At 39.5% G+C, this 21250-nt stretch overlaps 1 protein-coding gene across 1 annotated transcript in view; it reads right to left on the bottom strand.

Annotated features, from left to right (window-relative positions):
* Nucleotides 1-21250, bottom strand: part of csmd3b (CUB and Sushi multiple domains 3b) — a 318235-nt gene that overhangs the window by 151368 nt on the left and 145617 nt on the right. The window contains exon 5 of the mRNA XM_041053205.1: nt 6327-6534. Coding sequence (XP_040909139.1) covers nt 6327-6534 — 208 coding nt within the window. The remainder of the gene's footprint in view (nt 1-6326; nt 6535-21250) is intronic.

Below are 21250 nucleotides of genomic sequence, written 5' to 3'. Positions count from 1 at the left end.
ATACTTAGATGCAAACAAGCACATATAGAAACACAGACAAAGATATACACACAAAGACACATGCACATCAGGGGTAGGGCTTCATTCTTTGCACTGAACCTAACAAGAAAATCAATGCCGTTTGATTTGCAAGCAATTTCAGCTCCTTCTAGAGCTGTAAAAATTCCAATGTTTGACGAAGGCAGTCTCTTTTACAGGTGAGAGGACTAATGAGAAGACATTTAAGGCATAAAATGCCATTTAAAAACTAATAAAAAGACATTTAGAGGCACAAAAGAACATTTAAAAACAGCATATGGGACATCATGTAAAGCATGCACATAGTATTAAGTGGTACTAGAAGAAAGCTAGGTTAAAGAGCTATGTTTTTAAGTGCCATTTAAAAATATCAACAGAGCCAGCCTCTTTTAATATCCATGGGTAGGCTATTCCACAGTTTGGAAGCACAGCTGAAAAAAGCTGCATCTCCAGCTTTTCTTTGCGGTGGAGTTTTGGGTAAGTAGAAAGTCAGCAGTAGTGGATATAAGGGCTCGTGTGGGAACATAAAACAACAGGGAATCTGTGATGTGGGCTGGTCTTAAGGCGTTGAGAGCTTTGTATACACGTAGAATGACTTTAAAATCAATTCAAAAATATACAGGGAGCCAGTGTAGTGTAGATAAGACTGGAGTGATGTGCTCTCTCTTCTTTGTTTTTGTTAGAAGTCTAGCGGCAGAATTCGGGGAAGCTGCAACCTCTCAATGGACTTCTTAGGAAGACCAGTAAAAAAGGACATTGCAATAGTCTAGTCTACATGAGATGAAAGCAGGAATTAATTTTTCGGCATCTTGCTGGTTCAGGAATGTCTGTACTTTTGCAATGTTTCTGAGATGACAGAATGTCACCTAGGTCACTTTGTTTATGTGGGACTCAAAACTTTTAAGTTGACTGTAAGTCAGAACCTAAAATAACACCTAGACCTGTTCCTTCCAGGGAGACAAAGAACTTCTATCTTATCCTCTTTTAGTTTTATAAAATTATCCTTCATCAATATATTTTTGCTAATAGGCAGGCAGTCAGGGAGCTTAAGGCATCCAAATCACTTGGCTCAGCACATATTTATGATTGTGAATCATCACCATAGCTATGGAAGCTAACATTTCCCTGATGATATCACCCAGAGGTCCCCAGAGTGAACAAAAAAAATTCTTCCTCCAATCTATGTTCGGAGACAATTTGGAACACATTCGGACAGGCCAATCCAGTTCTCAGCGCAGTTTAAGAGGATTTCATGGTCTACTGTGTCAAATGCTGCACTTACAGTAAATCTAAGAGAACTGAAACCTGGCATCAGCACTAAGTCTCAGATCACTAACTATTTTTGTGGAAGCAGTCTCTGTGTCATGATTAGCTCTGAAACCTGACTGAAATTTCTCTAGAACATTATTTTCATTTAAAAAGTTGTTTATATTGGGGAAAACAACTTTTTCCAGTATCTTGCTTAAGAATGGATGGTTTGATGTGGGCCTATAATTGGTCAGAATTCCACAGTCAGACAGCGGTTTCGAAGGCCTCAGGGCAAACTCCAGTTTCAAGAGATGTGTTAATAATTTTCAGGACAGAGTTTGAGATACTGTTGAAAACACTCTTAGGACGTCTCAGAGTTTGCTCAAAGTAACAATCTTACAAAGCCCTGGGGTTGAGATGCTGGTGAAATGGTTCATGGTTGCCTGCCTTTCATGATGTTGAATGCAGGGGTTGCCGGAAGTTTTAGCAATGTCGGCTCTGATGGTTCTGATTTTATTGTTAAAGAAGGGTAGACTAGGCTTGGCTTAGAAGGTCAGGGGCGAGGGCAAGATTTAACAGCCTGTTAATAGTAGAGAAGAGCATTAAAAAGTAATTTTTGTTTTCTGTAATGATATAGAAAAGTAGTGTTATTGTAGGTAACCATATATTCTTTGTAAATATGATGGTCTCCAGTCCTGTTCACCTTTTATTTTCTTTCCACTGCTCTACATGATCTCTTGAGCTCTACATGATCTCTTGAGCTCATGGATAATGTTGTCTGTCCATGGAGATAGTTTTATTACATCACTTCTTTTTGACCTTGAGTGGGGCAACATTGTTCAGTGTGTCAAGTTGTTCTTGAAAGCCATTGCCATTTTATCTAGTAAGCAGCTTTCGTCATATGGATAAAAAAAAAAATTACAAGGTCAGAGAAGACATTTTCTGCTGCAGTAGGTAAGACTCTTTCTTTCTGAACCAAACACCAATCTGTGATTCTGGCTATGTATAGGATGCTATCAAAGGACACCCAGTCATGATCAGAGACAGGGATAATTACTTAATGAACGTCTTGGTCATGACTAACCACTGTCAGAAATTCCATTGATTACTTTCATTTCATTTCTCGATCTCACTATATCTCACTACCTGTTCCATGCTGTGTGAATAAATGAATGCAGAATCCAAACATACAGATTATTTCATCAGTATCTACACCTACGTACACCAGACATCCTTATACCTTATACCTAACCTCCTTTTTGACCCTAGAACAGACTGAATTCTCTAAGTCGTGGAACTACAGTGCTCCCCAAGAGAGCTTGGCCCACGTTATGCCCCTACTGATTTTCCAGCACACATTCACGTACAGAATCGACACATTCTGCAGGACATTTATTATGCGAATTTACCTTTCAACCTCTTTCCAGTGGTGCTGTATAGTGTTGAGCTATGAGGACCGTGGAGGTCACTGGAGTAAACTAACATTGCTATCATTTCCCTGGAGCCATTTCCCTGGAAATGATGTATGCTTTCAGATATGGTGCATTATTCTGCTCCATGTATCCAACTGAAAAAAAAGGCATACTGCAGCTCTGAGGGGATGCACCTGGACGGCAACACTGTCTAGTTACTCTCTGGCATTTAAACAATGCTAACTTTGTAATGTAGGGTCTGTGGCAGTCTAGTTCATGTCAGGAAAGCATTCTCCAGACAATTACAACACTAAGAGCCTCCTGTAACATTTATACGATGAAAGAGTCCATGAGATCAGGCTGTTTATACCAAATTATGACCCTGCCTCAAAAGAAACTGGATAATTCAACATTTATCCATTCCCTGGGGATTCAGTTTTGTTGATATTATGATATGATATTATGAAGCGTTGTTTCATCATCATGTTTGACAGGAATGGAAACATGCATTGTCAGTGCAGCACATCCACAGCAAGGCTTGAGGACTTATTCTCCCTACAATGCCCCTGTGAAAACTGCACCATCTTAAAAAGTCTTTTCATTACCTTTTCTGACTTGATGAACAAGACACTCTTATCCACAGGAGTACTGTGTTTTCTTCCCAGGTGGGAAGCCATTAAAGTCACTTATTTAAATCAGGTGTCTTGTGCATTCTTAAATTTACTTCTATAATTGTGTGTGCTTCTCTGAAAGGAACAAGCTGTTTGTGAACATGAAGTGCTTACTAACATGGATAATGAAGTGGATAAAAAAACATTTGTTAATGTGTATATGTCAGGCACTTTCATTTATTTTTTTTTTTAATGTGACTTTTTTTCTTGTGTATTTTCCATTAAAATACTATGATTGGGAAAACTCCTATAATTTATTTACTTAAACACATACTATACTGTATAGTGTTTCAAATCCTTATATCCACCTAATTTTTCAAATTAATTTATTCATTTTTTTTTTGCTCCAGCCTCTGAATTCCAACATCTGTGCTTTCCTTCCAGTAAAAAACACTGACTACATTATCAGCCTGGCTGCTGGAGAGAACCCATGATCCGAGAAGAATGAACACAGTGACCTCAGTATGGTGCGTGACACTCCAGAGTTAATTCAGCAAGTGAAAAACAGTATTACATTACAAGAGCCAAGACATCAGTCAGACTAAATCACACACTACAAGTCGCCACCACACTATCCCCCAAAGACCTCAATCTGAGCGATAAATATTGGTCATAAATACTCCTAAGAAGGTGATTCTTCACAGCAGTAAAGTTTTTTATATGTGCCCTCAGTTCAAAGTGAAAGCTTGACACAAATTGTCTGAATGGCCTTAAATTTGTTACACACAGAAAAAGTTTAAAAATATAAACAGTTTCTTTTTCCTATTGTGAATTTGTGTTCCTCCTGACTGAGTGCATAACTGCAGACTTTTATGCAAAAATATAATTTTATATAACAGTCAATCAGGAAAGTAAATTATCTTCTGGCAAAATATATTGCCAGTACTATCTGTTAAACATCTAATAAAAACAAAGTGAAATAAAACTAATTAAAAATAAAAGTGTCCCCCTTTACCTTTGTTAAATCCTTTATTTAAATTTGTCTTTGATGATTAATCTTGTTTTGCTTTTGTAAAATGTATTTTTTAACTGCAGAATGATAACACAATCCAGCTATTTCTCAAATAATGATTAAATCTGGTGTGTCTGATTAACAAGAAAATGTCTCACAATTTTCTTAACTACTGATTCACTGTGGGATGATGCAAATTAGTTTCATGAGGCCAATAAAAGAAGGTGTGAATAAGTATATATGATAAAATGTGACCAGCAGAGCAACAGTTACCAAGAGACGCAAGTGAAAAGTTGTCAGTTGTTGAGCAGCACTATTTTCTTGCTGTGTCCCAGGTATTGTGTGCTTCTTTTAACATGAATGCAAAGACACACACTCACATACCTGTACATACACATACATATATGTACACGCAAAAACACATTTGCACTCATGGGTACAGCTGAGTGGGCAAGGTGGTGTACACCTGTATAGAAACACAAACACTTTGCTAAAACCAGTTGCCTGGCCATTATTACTTCCAAATCAATTACACTCGCACACACACTAATATCCCTGACCATGATTAGATTCAAATTGGTTACTGCAACTGCAATGGTTGATCAATACCCTAATTTACCAACAATCAATAAGCAGCCAGGGTTATAAAATATTGTTATGAGTGAACCGTCAGAAAACACATGGGGGGATAACTGAAAACCATGGGGAGCTGTTAAAAGTCTAACTAGCACAGATCAGTTAATTCCTCACACAGAAAGACTGTGCGTGTGCACTGTGCCTAGACCCACACTCACATTATACCTCAAGATTTTATTTATTTATTTTTTCCATGAAAGAATTGCTTTACTTCTAGAACAAAATAAAAATTATACTTTATATCTGTAGTAAAGTTTTCTTTTTATTATCTGTTCTTACTTGAGTTCTAACTTATTTTTATTACCTGTTCTAACTTTTTATTACTGTACTCCAAGTGTGGTCAAATTGTGCCATAAATTCAGTGACTGCGTGACTGCACCATCTTTGCAGAAATGCCAGGTCAGAAATGTCGACTGAATTCTTTCTTTTTTTTTTTTTTTAAAGTATGGATCAGGACACCGATCCCATACGTCGCAACCACCTAAAGTACAGCGGGACTCTATTGTGTCTCTGTTATACTGCTCATCACATAGTTCTCTGCCTTAGTACGTGAGTTCTATGATGCTGTGCTGCTGTACATTTGTTTGGACATGTCAACTTTAACTTGCATTTGTGCCATGGAAAAATGGATAACCACACAAAGCATTTTTAATAATCAGGCCACCTGGTCTAAATCTTATTATTCACCCCTGAATTTTGTTGTTTGCTATGTTACATATGTTTCATTTTCACCATCTCTTACACCTGGAAATGTGCCCCTTCTGCAATTTAATGCATAATTAATATGGAAGTTTTAAATCTTATTATTCACCCCTGAATTTTGTTGTTTGCTATGTTACATATGTTTCATTTTCACCATCTCTTACACCTGGAAATGTGCCCCTTCTGCAATTTAATGCATAATTAATATGGAAGTTTTTATTGTACTTTATTATTTGTGACAATCCACAAACATGTAACATGATCCACAAATATTTGACTATCCACGTCTTTTTTTTTCATTTGTGTTGTGTCAAATCACATCCACAAAAACACAGAGCGAGTTATGCATAACTTACTTTGTACATAAACATTTATACTTCCACATGAAGCGTAAAAATGGATGGGACAAAAATCCACAAACAGAGGGAAGTCACAAGTGACATGGGCCACAAATTGACAGGGAGCGATCCACAAATGTGCAAATAATAAAGTCCAATAAAAACTTCCAAAAACTGTGACTCATCCTTCTTTTTCACTTAAGAAAGAGTTCTAAAACATAATATACTGAATCGGACAGACAAACGGACAGTTGTGCCACCACAGCATTGTCACATCTCTCACCAAAACAATGAGCGTGACGTACACACACGTGAATGATTACGTTAATTAAATAATGAAGTGACTCACCAAATGGTTGGTGGTTCAGATCCCTCCACTTCCAGGTAGTCATACTTCTCCTCTGTCTGGAAGTCTGTAAAGATGACAGAGATGGTGTCTCCAGGTTCGGCCAATAGGATCCAAGTACAGTCGGCCTGGTTACCATAGTTGCCGGGGTAACCGGGACTGGTCACCACCCCACTGCCGCCCCTCACAGTGCCCCCACATGTGTCCTCAGCTGTCAATCAAATCAGAGCGACAAATAGAAAACCTGGGTTAGGGAGAGGAGGAGGGACCGAGGGGCGGACTTTTTTAAAACTCAATTTCTTGGTTTTTGGATAAATTATTTTTGTTTTCACAGTTAAACAAAATGGGGCGGGTCAATTAAGAAATGTATCAATTCGGTCTATTTACCAAATTAGCAATTAAGATCTAATTCTCAATTGACCTAGCATTAATTCTCAACCACTCAAGTTGATGGCAGGTCAGCCAGCCCAACTCCCCACCTCTCTCCCTCTATGAGGTGATTTTTCCTATTTACCTTAATTTTAGTATATTACAGGCGCACTCTGTGCTCTCAACTCTTTATGTTATTTTGTGGTTTGAATGTTAGAAATGGATGGCTTTCATATTAGCAGACCATATTGTGAAAATATGGAGCTCTTACATCGCACTTCAGATATGAAGTAGATATTAAAAAAAAAAAAGAATATGCATGGTAATATATAAACACTACATTTTGGCCAGTAGATTTTGGAGAATGACACTGTTTTCTTTTAGCTAGTTAAAATCAGGGGTGGGGTTTAGGGGTTAGGCTGCAGTTCCTGTCACACTCAGAGCTGCTGTCCTCTCCTCCAATAACAAGGTATGTTTTCCTTTTTTCCAATCACAGAGCTCCGCTCTCGTCTCCTCCAATCGCCACCAAGGAACTTTAGATTCCACTGTTTTCCAATTGGCTGGTTTAGTGGCAGTCTATCAATTAATCCTCAGTTAGTTTCAAAACACGTAGACCAGATGTGATGATAGATTTGCACAATTTTCTCTGATTTCTGATCACATCTGATTGATACTATTATTCATAATTGATAGTAGTGCTGATTACTGTATAACAGATAAAGACACATGGATTGCGCTGTGCACACGGCATAAATTATACACATATAATTTATACAGTTACACTCACGGAGAAAAAACATACTACATTGGACCTTGTTGTGTCACTGGGACATTGGTTTTATGGCGAGTTATTTAAGAGGACTGGGCTCAATTCACTTTTTCAAAATACTGTTCCTTAAACCCAATGTATTCTGATATATCCTTAGAAAAAAAGGGAAGATCTGTCTTAACATTTTGAAATGTATTTATCAAAAGCAAATTGAGCCCAGTCAAGTGTCCACTGCCCCAGTGATAAAAGATACAATGTTGAACCTTTTTTTCTGAGAGCGTACAAGTCCGACTGTAAACATGGTATAAATTATACCTGTATAATTTATAGTTATACATAAAAGAGGCAATACTGTATGTAACACACTCTTACAGCAGATGAGCATTTTCCTACACAGCAGTGAGTGCAATTTGGGATGACACGTGATTTATATTGCTCTACAACACATCACATGTTGATATCATCAGTATTTAGAGAAGACAGAGAAACACCAAATGTGTGCTGTCCTAAACTGCACTCACTGATAAGCTGAAAAGACACATCCTTTATAAGAGTGTAGACAGGCGCTGTCAGGTATACATGCACATCCTTCGGGCCCCATCCAGGCAGCGGGTCTTTGGGGGATGCATGTACAGATGACAGAGATAAGGTAGGGACCAAGCCAGACTCCACCCACAGGAGGGGTAAAGAGAATAACTGTGGTCCAAGACTCACATCGAGCAACAGACGAGAACCAATAGAAATAAATAGAAACATTAGCAAAAGATATTAGAAATCGGACGGAACAGAGTGCACTGAGTAGAGACAGGAAATACATAGAGGCTAACAGGGCAACGTAAACAGATAAGAACAAACGGAGACAAACAGAATCAGAGTGAAACAAAAAATAGAGAACCAGATTGAAATAGACAAAGGTTTGGTACAAAGTGTATCAGATAGGAAAGAAGAAACAGGATGAAACAAAATAAGAGGTTTGGAATGAATTTTAAGATTCTGAGACTGAGCCATTTTCAATAAATCAGAGTGTGAAGTTAGGAACAAAACACGCTTTTCAATTGTTTGTGTCTTATTAGAAATGCTGCTTGTGTCAAAACGCCTTGACACAAAACTTGTTGAGATGAAACATAAGGTGTGTATTGTCCCAAACTACAAGTGCTGGTGTACTGAAAATGAAGTACAGAAATGCATTATTTATTCATTCAAAGAAATTCATATAGGCCACTGTGTCATTCAGACAGACAGTCAGACAGACAGATAGTCAGGCAGGCAGGCAGGCGGGCAGGCGGGCACTGACAGACAGACCACTCAGTTATCCAGATAGACATTCATCCCACAGCTAGACAGTTAAGGAGATTTGTGTAAATGACCCAACATCGCAAACCAAGACCTGCTGAGACCCCATCACATTTGCAGCAGAGCAATGATGCAGTAGTCTATGTGTATATGTGTGTGTGTGTGTGTGTGTGTGTGTGTGTGTGTGTGTGTGTGTGTGTGTGTGTAGGTGTGTGTGTAGGTGTGTGTGTAGGTGTGTGTGTGTCGGCACAGTGGGAGAGAGTGCTGCTTGCAGGATGACAGCTGTCACAGGTTTATCATGACAACAGGACGTCTGCAAGCACTGGTGGACACGCACCTGCATGCACACACACACACACACACACACACACACACACACACACACACACACACACACACACACACACACATATAAAAGGACACACGCATGTACGCACACGCACCCACACACACACCCACACACTTCTTCCCACCCTCCAGGTTATTGATGTGCCAGTGACAGTTGACAGACATTTGGAAGGGCCTCAAGGTGCACTGAAGTGCGTGTCTTATTAAAGAAGAGGAAATGAACATGTGAAATAAAAAAAACAACAAAAAACCCACTGCTATTATGTTTAGTGGACTTTGCTGAATATAACATTAAGGTCATTCAGTGACAGTGTGCTCTGTCTAGTTAATCTGTTACTGTCAAATATAACATGTAAAAATAAATGTATTATTACTTTTAAAATAAACTGATTTGGACACTCCTGTAGATCGTGAGGAAACCGGAAAGCCATGCAAGGATGATGATATAAGCATGATAATTTCAGCTGACACATGAAGCAGTTAGGATGCTCACAAATTCTGTTGTGTGTCATCTAGTAATGGCAGAGCTGTGGAGAGACCGCTTCAGGAGCAGCTGCTCTAATAAAAAGTGACGTTTGTTGCATGCTCACGGGAGGGAGGGTGAGAAGTCCAGATACCTATAGCCAACACTGATTACACTCTGTTAAATGTGCGTGCATCAGAAATGACATGAAACTAGTCAGCTTTCCATGTTGCACCTGCTAATTTTGGATACCGCTTCCCCAGCTCCATCAATCACAAGGGGACATCTGTGTGACACTGTTAAGTGTTACTGTGTCTAAATCACATCATTGCCTCCCATCACTTCCCTCTATTTCTCAGCTGCAGTACAAAACGAAAATGTAACCATAAAAAACAACAGTCTGTCGCTATTAACAGCAGGTCACAGCTTATAGTGTTTTGTATAAATTATCTTCTCATTTTGGAATCTACACCATCTGAACTGAGTCACGAGTGGAATTTTATTACTTATGAGTCTGATCAGCTTACAGCAGAAATCATTAAATCCAATAAGAATTTAATCTAATCTGAGCCTGACAACTAAGGAGCAGCTATATCCAATGTATGAATGGAGTTTTGTTTGAAAATGAGACACAAAATTGATCCAGCTGATTATTAAATCAATATGACTGATAGTGCAGTCATTGGAATTCGGTGATCAAAACCCTGTTAAGGTTGAACCAACATCTGCATGCAATGGTTTGATTAAATCTACTTTTTAAAATTTTTGTTAGACTTGGTTACAAAATTCTTTTCCATCTATGAATCTTTGGTACTTTTTGAGGTGTTACACATTAACAGGAAGATAAATGAGCATAAAGGGTAAAAAAATCTCCTTTCAGATCGCTGCTTCAAATCTGATTTCAGCATAGGTAAGGGGGGGGAGGGGCTTTGCAGTCTGGCTGCTCTGTTCTCCTGTGTTCTGTTCTTCTGCTTTTATTTCATACTACAACCTGGGGAGGCTCAACTCGTGCTCATGCCCCAGCACACTGACCCACAGGAGGAGGGAAAGTGCATGTGGAGGAGGGCACTGTATGTGTTAGTTTGAGTGACTGCGTGTGTGTATGAGAGGAAGAGAGACGGAAAGAGAGAGGTAGAGTTGGTCATGTTGCCTTCATTTCTTATCACATCAGTGAGCTCGCGTTGCCCTTTTCTTTGCCTCCTCGCCCACTCGCTCCTTTTCTGGTTCTTGTCGTAGCACCTCCTCTCTTTTCTTCCCCTCTGGTTCTCCGCTCACTACGCCCCGCCTCTTCCCTTTTCTGCATTAAGATTATTTTTACAAGTAAAACAGCACAGCTTCTCCTCTACCCCCCTCTCATCTTTTTCTCCTTATCATCCTCCTCCCTCCCTCGGTTTTCCCCTCCATGCTTCCTTCTCTCTTTCATATTCACCCTTGCCTCTCACCCTCCCACTCTGCCTCCTCATCATGCCCACTTCCTAACTCTCCCCATCACACCCTCCCTTGCTCCTTCTCTCTCATGGCCTGGGGTGCTTTGATCACTCGTTCTTAGCCTCCTTATCCTGACTCCCTCTCTCCCATCCGTTCATCCCCTCTTCCCCACTGTGCTGTCATCAATATCGGAGTCATCTGAGGATTCCTTCTTTATCCTGTCTCACTATGTCTTTCTTTAAGATCTTACTCTCTTTGCATTTCACTCTCCGTCTCTTGCTCTCACTCTCTCCCTTTCTGCTGATTGATTTTATATTTAATGGCTTTTCTGGCCTCATCTCTTTTTTCCACTTGCTGTTTCTTCCCCCTCTTCCTTTCCTTCTGTCCCATAACTCCATCCCTTTCCTGCATCACTTTGATAGGCAGATCACTATCACTATCAGATTCGTACACATGCACACACGCACGCACACACTCACGGACTTCAATCACAGAAGGCCCAGTGTGCTGTCAGCCTCTAAGGATTATGGGCCATCTACATCATCCTCTCCTCTCCTCTGTCTTCAGGCTGTATCCATCCATCCCTTCTGCTCTCTTATCTACATCCCCCCACCCATACATCAACCTCTTGCCCCCCATATGCTGTAAAGCTGAATATATATAGCTACCCCTCTTTCTCCCTCATCAGTCCCTCCATACCTTTCATACCTCAGCTAAATTGTTAAACAATTCATTTTTCTCATTTTTCCTCCTGGACACTCATCAAGCTTCCTCAGCAGCTGCACTAAATTCCATGCTGCCTGAATACACAGAAGATGCAATATCATTTGAGGTCTCAATGTCACTTTCACCGTTCAGTCATGCCAGGATGCATTAAGCAACAGTTCTGGATGCATAAGAATCGGATCTTACAGCCAGTCTCATCAGATCCATGGAACTACTAATAGAATTGGTGGCATTGTGAAGAGAATTCAACTTAGCTTTTGGATGCAGTCCAGGAACAATGTACAAACAAGCAATGAAATGGGAAATTACATTGTCCACTTTTCTTTGCGTGGCTTGTATGTAGAAAGGATATGTGTGTTCTTGTGTGTAAATTTCGCCCTCCCTTTGGAGCACCAAGTCCTTCAAACCAGCATTTGTAACTCAACACATTTAAGTGTTTTCTGATCTGACGCTGCCATGGTTGTTAGGTTTAGGGTTAAGGAAATCCTTAAGGTTAGGAGATCACTGTGGTCATGGCAAAAAAAAAGAACAAAAAAAAAAACACCTTAACTTCCTCCTAGATGTTGTGAATCTACGACAATGCCACACTATTTCTCCCTTTATCTCTGTAAGAGTTATCACGGCCACTGAAGGCTTTGTTGCTTGAATGTACATGTGCAGATTTTGGACATTTGCTAAAACAGCTGATGTCTTCCTCGGGAGGACAGTGGTCTCCACAGTAAGCACGTATGGTGTTCTGCTAGACACCTAACTTTCTTTCCAACTTCTCCTTTGTTTGGATGAAGTGCCATGAAGTGTATACATTCACTGCTGGCTTTTACTGTATAATGGCCTGTTTTAATCAGTTTTAATTAGTTTGCCCATTCACTCTTTACGCTTTTATTCCTTTCCCTTCTACAAGAAGTAGAGCCACCGTTTGCCTGTGATGATGATTAAGTCCTGCACCATGTGTACAAGGATATTGGACTGTTCTTCAAGGGTAGCCTGCAGTTTAGTGAAGCACAAATGAAACAGAACTGTAGCTTCTGACTTAATCTGGTTGTTCTAGTAATGATTTTTTAGTTGATTTTGTAGTGTATATTGAAAATGATGCTTCAAGAGAACAGTGTTTGCACCATCTGGTCTTATAAAACAGCCTCATATTCCTTGGCTGCTGTTCGACCGTGCAGCAGACATGCGGGTTAAAGGAATCTTTCTTTTTGCCAAAGTTAAGCCCATCTGGAGGAGGAATACATTGTGATATATGACATCAATTTTTCACATGTACAGGTTTCATCCTTTTCACACCGAGAACGTGTCATTGTGTCACTGCAGCCCTGTCATGGACACCAGCTTTCTGAAGCTCAGGATGTACAGTTGTTTTGAGGCAGCTGCTATGAGGAATTCTGTGGTTACTTTTAAAGTTGAGATATTGTGTAGTGTACATCCATCCTGTTTAAACTCTGTGTCCCTGTTGGCGTGCTTCAACTTATGACCACTTTTTGCTGATGCAATAGCTTGTCATGAGCAGAGCCTGCTCCCCCTCAGGTATTCAGGTATCAAGTGTTGTGTCTTTGGAGTTCTGCTACCACATTTTGCTTTGAAAACTCATAAAAGTGATGACTGTCAGACCACACTTAAAGCAGACAAATACTCACATTCAACTCTCTATGACTCATCTGTTCAGCTGCCTTTCCAACTGTGATTTAGTAACTTCAAATTCAGTCCTTCTCATGTGACAGTCCCATAATTCTTTTTTTTTTTACCTTGTATATTGCTTTCATATTTTTCAATCACTCTTTTAAACCTCGTTAGAAACATATTGGTTGCTGTCCTCTGCTTGCCAGCATTACATTTAGACAAACAGTCATAAAGTTTAGGACACACACACACACACGTATCCACACACAGCTAGTAACCGAGCTGACCTTCAGATCCTCCCACCATCTGTCTACAAATCAAAGAACAGATGCTGTCTGCCAGTCAACTAACTGCCCGACATTTAGACCAATTAGGGCAGAAAAGTGATTTAATGGTAGATTACCAGAAGGAGACATAAAGAGAGAAGGCATCGATTGATAGATAGATTGCGATCATGATTATTATTCTTACAGTAGCCATATGACCCTGATTAACTGAATTATATTTGCTGGCAACGGATATGGTGAGATAAAATTGGACTCTCATTAAACTATAATTATTCTCCTCGCATTATTGATACCATCTGATTGGCTATTGCTGAATATGTAATTTTAAAAACTACCGCAACATCCAGGGCATTAATGTTATGGCGATACTCTGTTGATCCAACTGACAGGATAAGCTACATTGCAGCAACCCCTGAGGTGGTAGGGATTACAGAGTGGTACCACCATCCAGTGTACCGCCCTCTTGCATCAATGTAAAGCAGTAAAATGTAAAAATAACTGTAACGTGCAGTTAGATGAAGGTTGCAGAAAGAGGTAAGAGATTTTAACTTCAATGACAAATTAAAGAGAAAAGCTAAAGAGTGGAGCGAACATATAGCAAGTTGAGAACAAACCAAAAAAAGGGGCCTCTCTCACTGTCTGGCTCCAGAGCAGTATTGAGATGGACGAGTCCAGTGTCCCTGTTTCCTCATTTGGTCATTAAGCAAAGTTTCTGAATAATCAACCATAACAACAAACTCCAAAATTTGTGATTTATAAGTATTACCTCTCATTCATTCACCCCCCCCCTCTCTCCCTCTCTTTTATTCTCTGATGGGTGTGTCTGACTGAGTGTCTCCCCGTGCATGTGTTTGACAGTGTGTGTTCCTGCGCGTGTTCACCTGTGTCTGTCCTCAGGTTTGTGTATGTGGCTGCGTATTTGAATGTGCTTTCATCCGTGTGTGCGTGAGAGACAGAGTGAGAGAGAGACCCTGGGTGTCGGCGAGTGTTAAATGTCATCCCTGACACCTTAAACAAATAGCTGCATAGTGAGAGTTTAACGCATCACAGCCCTGACGAAATACATTCTACTCTTGTCTCTCTCCTCCACAGCCAGATTCACTTCTCTTCTGCTCTTCTTCCCTTTCCATATCCTGCCCTTTTTTCATTCCGCAAGGGTATGTGTTAAAACATACAGAAATATTTCCGAATGTGCTGAAAAAGAAAACTAAACCAACCACGATACCTAACATGCTGAAATGCCACGAGAACAGCAAAAATGAAGGTTCTCTCAAAATGAGTTGGTCACAAGGTGATCAAAGAATGACCGCAAAATGCCATGTATGTCATGGTATGACATGATCTGACACACGTTCCTGCCAACTACGGAGAATGACACTGCAAATGCATTCTTCAGTCAGACATGCTTAATCCTCCTGCTACATAATGGTACAGAATCAGAGATAGCAAGACAACCATACTGAATGTGAAACTGCATGAGGAGGAGGTTCGGGTGGTGGATGCAGTTTTGAGATACGTATGTCAACTGACGCGAGTGCAGCTTTAGTGCTCTGCCTGAACTAACACAAAGCTACATCACGTGCAAACATATAAGGAATGCCTCAGGTTCAGTCTGTACCACTGATCAACAGTGGAACAGCATGATACTAGGAAACCAGGAGAGAAGGGAGCTTTGAAACTGTTTAATGGTGAAGCAACTTCATTCAATATGTATGCTGGAATATGCAGGGATACACAACAATGATTTTTGGTGAGAAAGGCTGAATGTAAACAAGAAAGCGCCACAGGATACTTTTGACTTTCGCTGTGTGTGAATAATAAAGGTATGCAATATAAATGTTGTATTAGAGAAGACACATACAAGGAGAGAGACATAAAATGAAATAAAAATGACACACAATGAAAAGTGATGTGTCTTTCTAAAAAAAGAATTATTACATTACTGTCACCAAGTTTAGTCACAGTAATAAGACACTGTCACAAAGAATTTGATTGCAAAATGCCACATCTCTCTCGTGATGACAGTCTCTCAAAATGCTTATGAGACGAAACTGAAAATCGCCACTTCTAAATAGTTTCTGACAGGCCATCTATAGTCTGAGCAGACTTGAAAAAGGCAACAGCAATATGCCCTGACACAGATCAGCCGCAACCATAAAGTCAGATCCATATGCTAGTCTATATCTAGTTGACATTTAGCCCAACATAATCAATATACAGACACAAAGATGTTGGTCAATATCAGTAAGAAAAAGTCAGCAAGCCGATCACATGTACCACCACCAAACCACGTCACTCTTTCTCAGTGTGAAAAGATGGCCTTTTTCACTTTCCACAATCAATACCTGGGCATGAAAATGCAAATCAACACAAAAAGTAACAAGTTATGCCACAAGAAATCAGTAGGACAAAAGCGTTTACATTTACATCTGCTGGAGTCTTCAATAACTGTACGTGAAAGACCATAATAAAAAATTAGATTTTAAAACCAAGTATAGAGAAGAATGTGTGAGAAAGTATATCTAACAAAACATCTCTATGACCACTTTATTATGGTGTGTGTGTGTACAGGCCTTCCATCCAGGAATGAGAAGTTTCTGTATCGTACATAAAAACTGAACAGGAAGAGGAGAAACAGCATGATAAGGGACAAAAGTGATCAGAGAAGATAAAAAAGACACTGAGATAGAAAGGAAAGACAAGGCGAGGGAGGGGGGGGGGGGCATCTATGATGACTTTGAGACTCTCATTCAATTAGTCTTTCATTGGTGAAAATAGAAAGTAACAGAATAAGAGCGACAACAAAACAAAGATGCTTGTGTGTCTGTGATTACTGTTTCAGCTTTTATCAGCGTTTATGTTTTTTTGATGCTTTTTAAAGCAATATTATAAACCTTCATTTGAGGAACTTCATGAATAAAGTTTATTTAACCTGACCTCCAAGAAAGAGACTGAAAATAACAGATAGTCACAAACATAAAATGATGCCTATGTTCTTTCTGATGTCCACTTCAAAATAGTTCAATAACTCAAAATAATTACACTGTTTGCTGTTGTGCAACAGTATGTGTGTGTGATTTATTTTTTACACATTACAAACTATCTTTGCAATGACATCAATAAAGTAATTTTGAAAATGAGAAGTACACATAAAGACACAAAACACATAAACATTTAGACCTTTATAGTGTCATTCAAGAGCTGCGGCTAATGAATGGCTACAGAGATGATGTTAGATTGTACCATTGTTCCCATCTATCCCCATCACTCAACACTGTTAGCAGCAACAACTATAGAGCGTTTTGAGGACAGAGCAATCTAAGTTACAATTTGAGATGTGGTATCTATCATCCAGATGTCATAAAATTTTGAGAGAGGGAAAGAGGGAGGGTGAGTGCGAGGGCCAGATAGAGAGGGAGAGTGAGAGACACGTGTTAGCGGAGAGAAAGACAGATGACAGACCAAACCAAGATGATGACAGATGATTTAATGAAGAACTGAGTGGCTTGAAGGAAAGAAAACCAATTAGAAGACAAAACACAAGCATGGGGAGAAGGAGAAAGGGATGGAAAGAAGGGAATGAGAAGGAAGATGGATGAATATTAGATAGAGATGGATCAGGACAGCAAATGAGAGGATTAGAGAGAACAATGGAGAGATGAGGGGAGAGATAGAGAAATATGAATATAGATAAAGAGCAACACCAGAAACAGAGGTAGAGACATGCAGATAAATTGATAAATATAAACTGTGATGCAGACAGAGACAGGAAAGAAGAAAGAAAGATCAACAGATAGAAGAACTTAAAGATAAGAATTTCAGATAATATCACGTGGAGAAATAGAGAGATTTGAACATTACAGTGTGAGAATGTTGGTGTGTGTGTGTGCGAAGGAAGTGTGGAAGGAGCTCATAAGGATGATGAAGAAGATGATGAAAATGTCCTTCAAGGAAAGAGAAGAACTAAAAGAAAACCTCTGTCAAGAAACTAGTTTTAGGTCTTAGGTTTGTAAATATTGATATAATTTAGCTAATTTATTATCGTGTGCTGACTCAGTAAAATAAAAAATTATTACAAAATGTTACAAAAACAGAAACTGGCATACGCAACGGAAAATCCAAGGATTGTGTGTGAAATTGTTGGACTGTCTGCCTGCGCATGTTTCTGTGTCTGATCTAGCTGATACCCAAACAGTGTCTGGGTATTCTGAACTCCTCTTCGCTTGTGGTTTTGTCTCACTCTGTCTCTCTTGAATGTTTAATGGAAGGAGAGAGAACAAAGTGCTGGAAATCTTCTTTCTACTGCTGCCTGAAGCACCTTGTTTTCTCATTTTCCATCACTTCTCAAGGTTTTGTTTTTCCTCCCACTCCTTACCTTCTTGGTTTCTGACCTTGAATTCGGTTCTAATTCAGAGTGGTTGCTCACATGAATGCTGCATGCACAACGTTGCTGAAGGATCGAACGCAATTAAAGCCATCTTCCTCTGTCTTAGTCTCTCTCTCTACTTTACATCCTTTTCCGCCCATTCCCTCTCTCTCTCTCTCTCTCTCTCTCTCTCTCTCTCTCTCTGTTTCGCCAGGAAATGTTCACTCCACAAATCACTCCCCCCCTCTTCTAGGATAGGTCCACTTCAAGCTGTTTTAAATACTCTGAGATCAATACAGGAACTGCCTGGTATCAGGGTGTGTGTGTATGTGTGTGCACATATGCCCTGCGTGAGCATGTGTGCCTGTGCATGTCTGTTGGTGGGTAGCATGCATTTCTGAGAGTCTGGGAGTTAGTGTGTGTTTGAATTATTTATGAGGCTAAAGTGCTCCTTTGGGAGAAATGAAATGCAACACATTTCTAATATCTTATTCACAACATGTCTATCTATGTTTAAAACATGCATCGCCTGAAGAGATTTAAGTTTTCAAAATCTAAAACTGGACACTGTGCAGCCCATTTCAATAAAATATGGTTAATACGCACAACGGCCTTGAACAATCTTCACATACTGTTGTACGGCTTACTGTACAGTCTATAGCTACCATACGTCTTGGTGGCTATACTCACTATCACGTTTGTCAGTTCAAGGCAACTTTGTTTAACAGGACTTAACCTTTGACCTCCCAGGAGGTGCTGAAACAGCGAGCTCTCCCAGAAGGGCATAGATTAAAGGTAGCTAGTATAACCACCTTAAACCGCACACTGTTACACATACTGTACATGTAAATAAGTGGATTTGGCTATATCATTTATCCCTGTATGGAATTTATTTTTAATGGTCACATCACTTTAAGTGCATTGCATGCATAAGGCAACTCACTGCGTGTTATTAAGTGCAGCTGGTAACTTTATACTTTCTGATGTAGATTACACAAGTGGTCACTACTACTACTACTGCAGACTGCATGCACCACTTAGACAGAACCACATGCATGTCCACTGTCTGTGTCTGCATCTGTGTCCACACTAGAGTATCACTAGCCAGTTAGGCCCCTGGTTGTTAAGATGGAGGTCAGGGTGAAGCTTCAGATAAATATGAAGTCCCATGATTAAGAAGGTAGGAAGGAAAACAGAAAATTTCTGATACAGAGAAAATCATGTTTATTTTTTCATACTCAATTTTTTGTTAAATTTTAATCTTTCTTTCAAAATACTGACTCAGTGTACCTCTATAGGTCTCAGATATTACTCAAATCAAACCATCTGAGAAGTGAAAATAATGAGGGTTTATATGCCAGAAAGGTTGGGAATCAGTGACTCAGGCAATGCCTCTGAGATTGCACACTCTACACCAAAATAAACCCACACTTCCATGCTGGGAAATGGTGAGTGAATAAATAGAGACAGACAGGCTAGCCTGACAAGCTCTGTTGAAGCCAGAGCACATTCTCAACCATTACTCACGCTTGTGGAAATGTTTCCTTATTGTTTGATTTAGCCTGATTCTGTGCGTTTAAACAAGAATATTGTGTTTGTGTACATGTGAATATTGCTTTGATGCTATCGACTATCATGTATCTGTGTGTACTTGTGTGCACTAAACAGTGGTATATCTGTGACAGTTAATGTAATTGCGATCATATGTGATAGTGTCTTTGTTTTAGAAACACGGATGTGTGTTGTATTTGTATGTCAAGTAATGTGTGTGTGATAATGGGAGTGTATCTCCACGTCATGCATAGGTGAACAGCCTGATTGCCTGCTATATTGTGAATGAGCAAGTCATGCATGTTGACTACTGATACACACACCAGCATCCAATGGAGAATGTGTGCGTGCTTGTGTGTTTTTGTGCGTGCATCTGCATGGATGTGTCTGACTGTCATGCAGCTGTAACAGTGTGTCTATGTGCTGAAGCATAAATGTGCATGTTTTTGTGAAAGAGAGCATGAGTGTCCACACAAACATACATCTATTTTTGTATCTATAGCCCCTTATATTCTGTGTGCATGTGTGTTTGTTTTTAAATAGCATGTAAAACGCAGACATGCCTAGTTTAACTAAATGGTTGTCCTGAGGCCACTCTAAACAAGCAAATCATGCATGTGTAGTGGCGTCTCCTTAGGGAGTGTGTCTGTGTGTGTGTGTAAATACAAGCGTGTGTGTTAGCTATGATATATGTGTATTGTTGGAGCCTGAAAATGAATATGAATGACTAAATTCATGTCAGTACGATGTAGCGTGGCATGCCATCTATTTTCATTGAGTGGCAAAAGGAAGCCACAGAAAGAATACCATCTCCACTGTTTTAGACAATCCAACATGTCAAAGATGTTGTACTTGTGGTACGGACCACCTCAGCAGTGCTGGGGTGTAACCACAAGATCATGTAAATGCAGCACTGGAAGTGAAAATAATAGAAATACAACTGTACTTTTGTATCAAAAGTACTTAAAAGTTATTAAACAGCACATTTAAAGGTTCATCTTTTATATTTTGCAGATACTGCACTTGTGATTCCATACAAGTCAGCACTGCAACATGTACAGTAACTCTGGCAAATGTAGAATCTAAACTAAACCCCCCCACACTTTAATAATTTACAGGAGTAAAAAGAGAAAGTGTTCTGTTTGTTAGTAAGTCATAAAAAGTGTTGCCTTGAGAACTGCTTGTAACTTTTTTTTGGGAAACTACATTCCAACACATCTCATGTCTCAGAACCCACTGGGGGGTTGGATCTTTTCCTATTGCTTTCATTGTAAAAAGTAAAACTTCTAGATAACTCTGCAGATGAAAGTGTTAAAAATTCAACACTACAGGTGGAGGATGGTTAAAATTCTACAATTCTACAGTACTGACTCTTTCATCTTTATCAGAGGACGTGCGCTGCTTTTAACACTTGCCTGCCTGTTTCTCTGTCTGTCTGCCGATCTGTAATCTCTGTATCTGCAGCTACAGTTTTGTATCCCATTTAATGTGCAGTGCAAACATGTGACCCATACTATTTAGAGAATGTATGTAACTGCATGTAGAAAAGTCTGCCAGTAAAGTTGTCTGTTTTTTTTTTTTTTTACTGCATGTCTCTCTATCTCTCTGTCAGCTACAGAATCTCTTTATGCTAAAACTATATTATGCATGCAGATAGAACGTCTAAACAGCGGTCTCCGTGGTAACCCAAAACACATCCATCATCAT

Source organism: Toxotes jaculatrix, chromosome 13, assembly GCF_017976425.1.
Source record: "Toxotes jaculatrix isolate fToxJac2 chromosome 13, fToxJac2.pri, whole genome shotgun sequence".
NCBI lineage: Eukaryota > Metazoa > Chordata > Actinopteri > Toxotidae > Toxotes > Toxotes jaculatrix.
The sequence above is the reverse complement of the archived record's forward strand: the minus strand, read 5'-3'. Positions and strand labels throughout refer to the sequence as shown.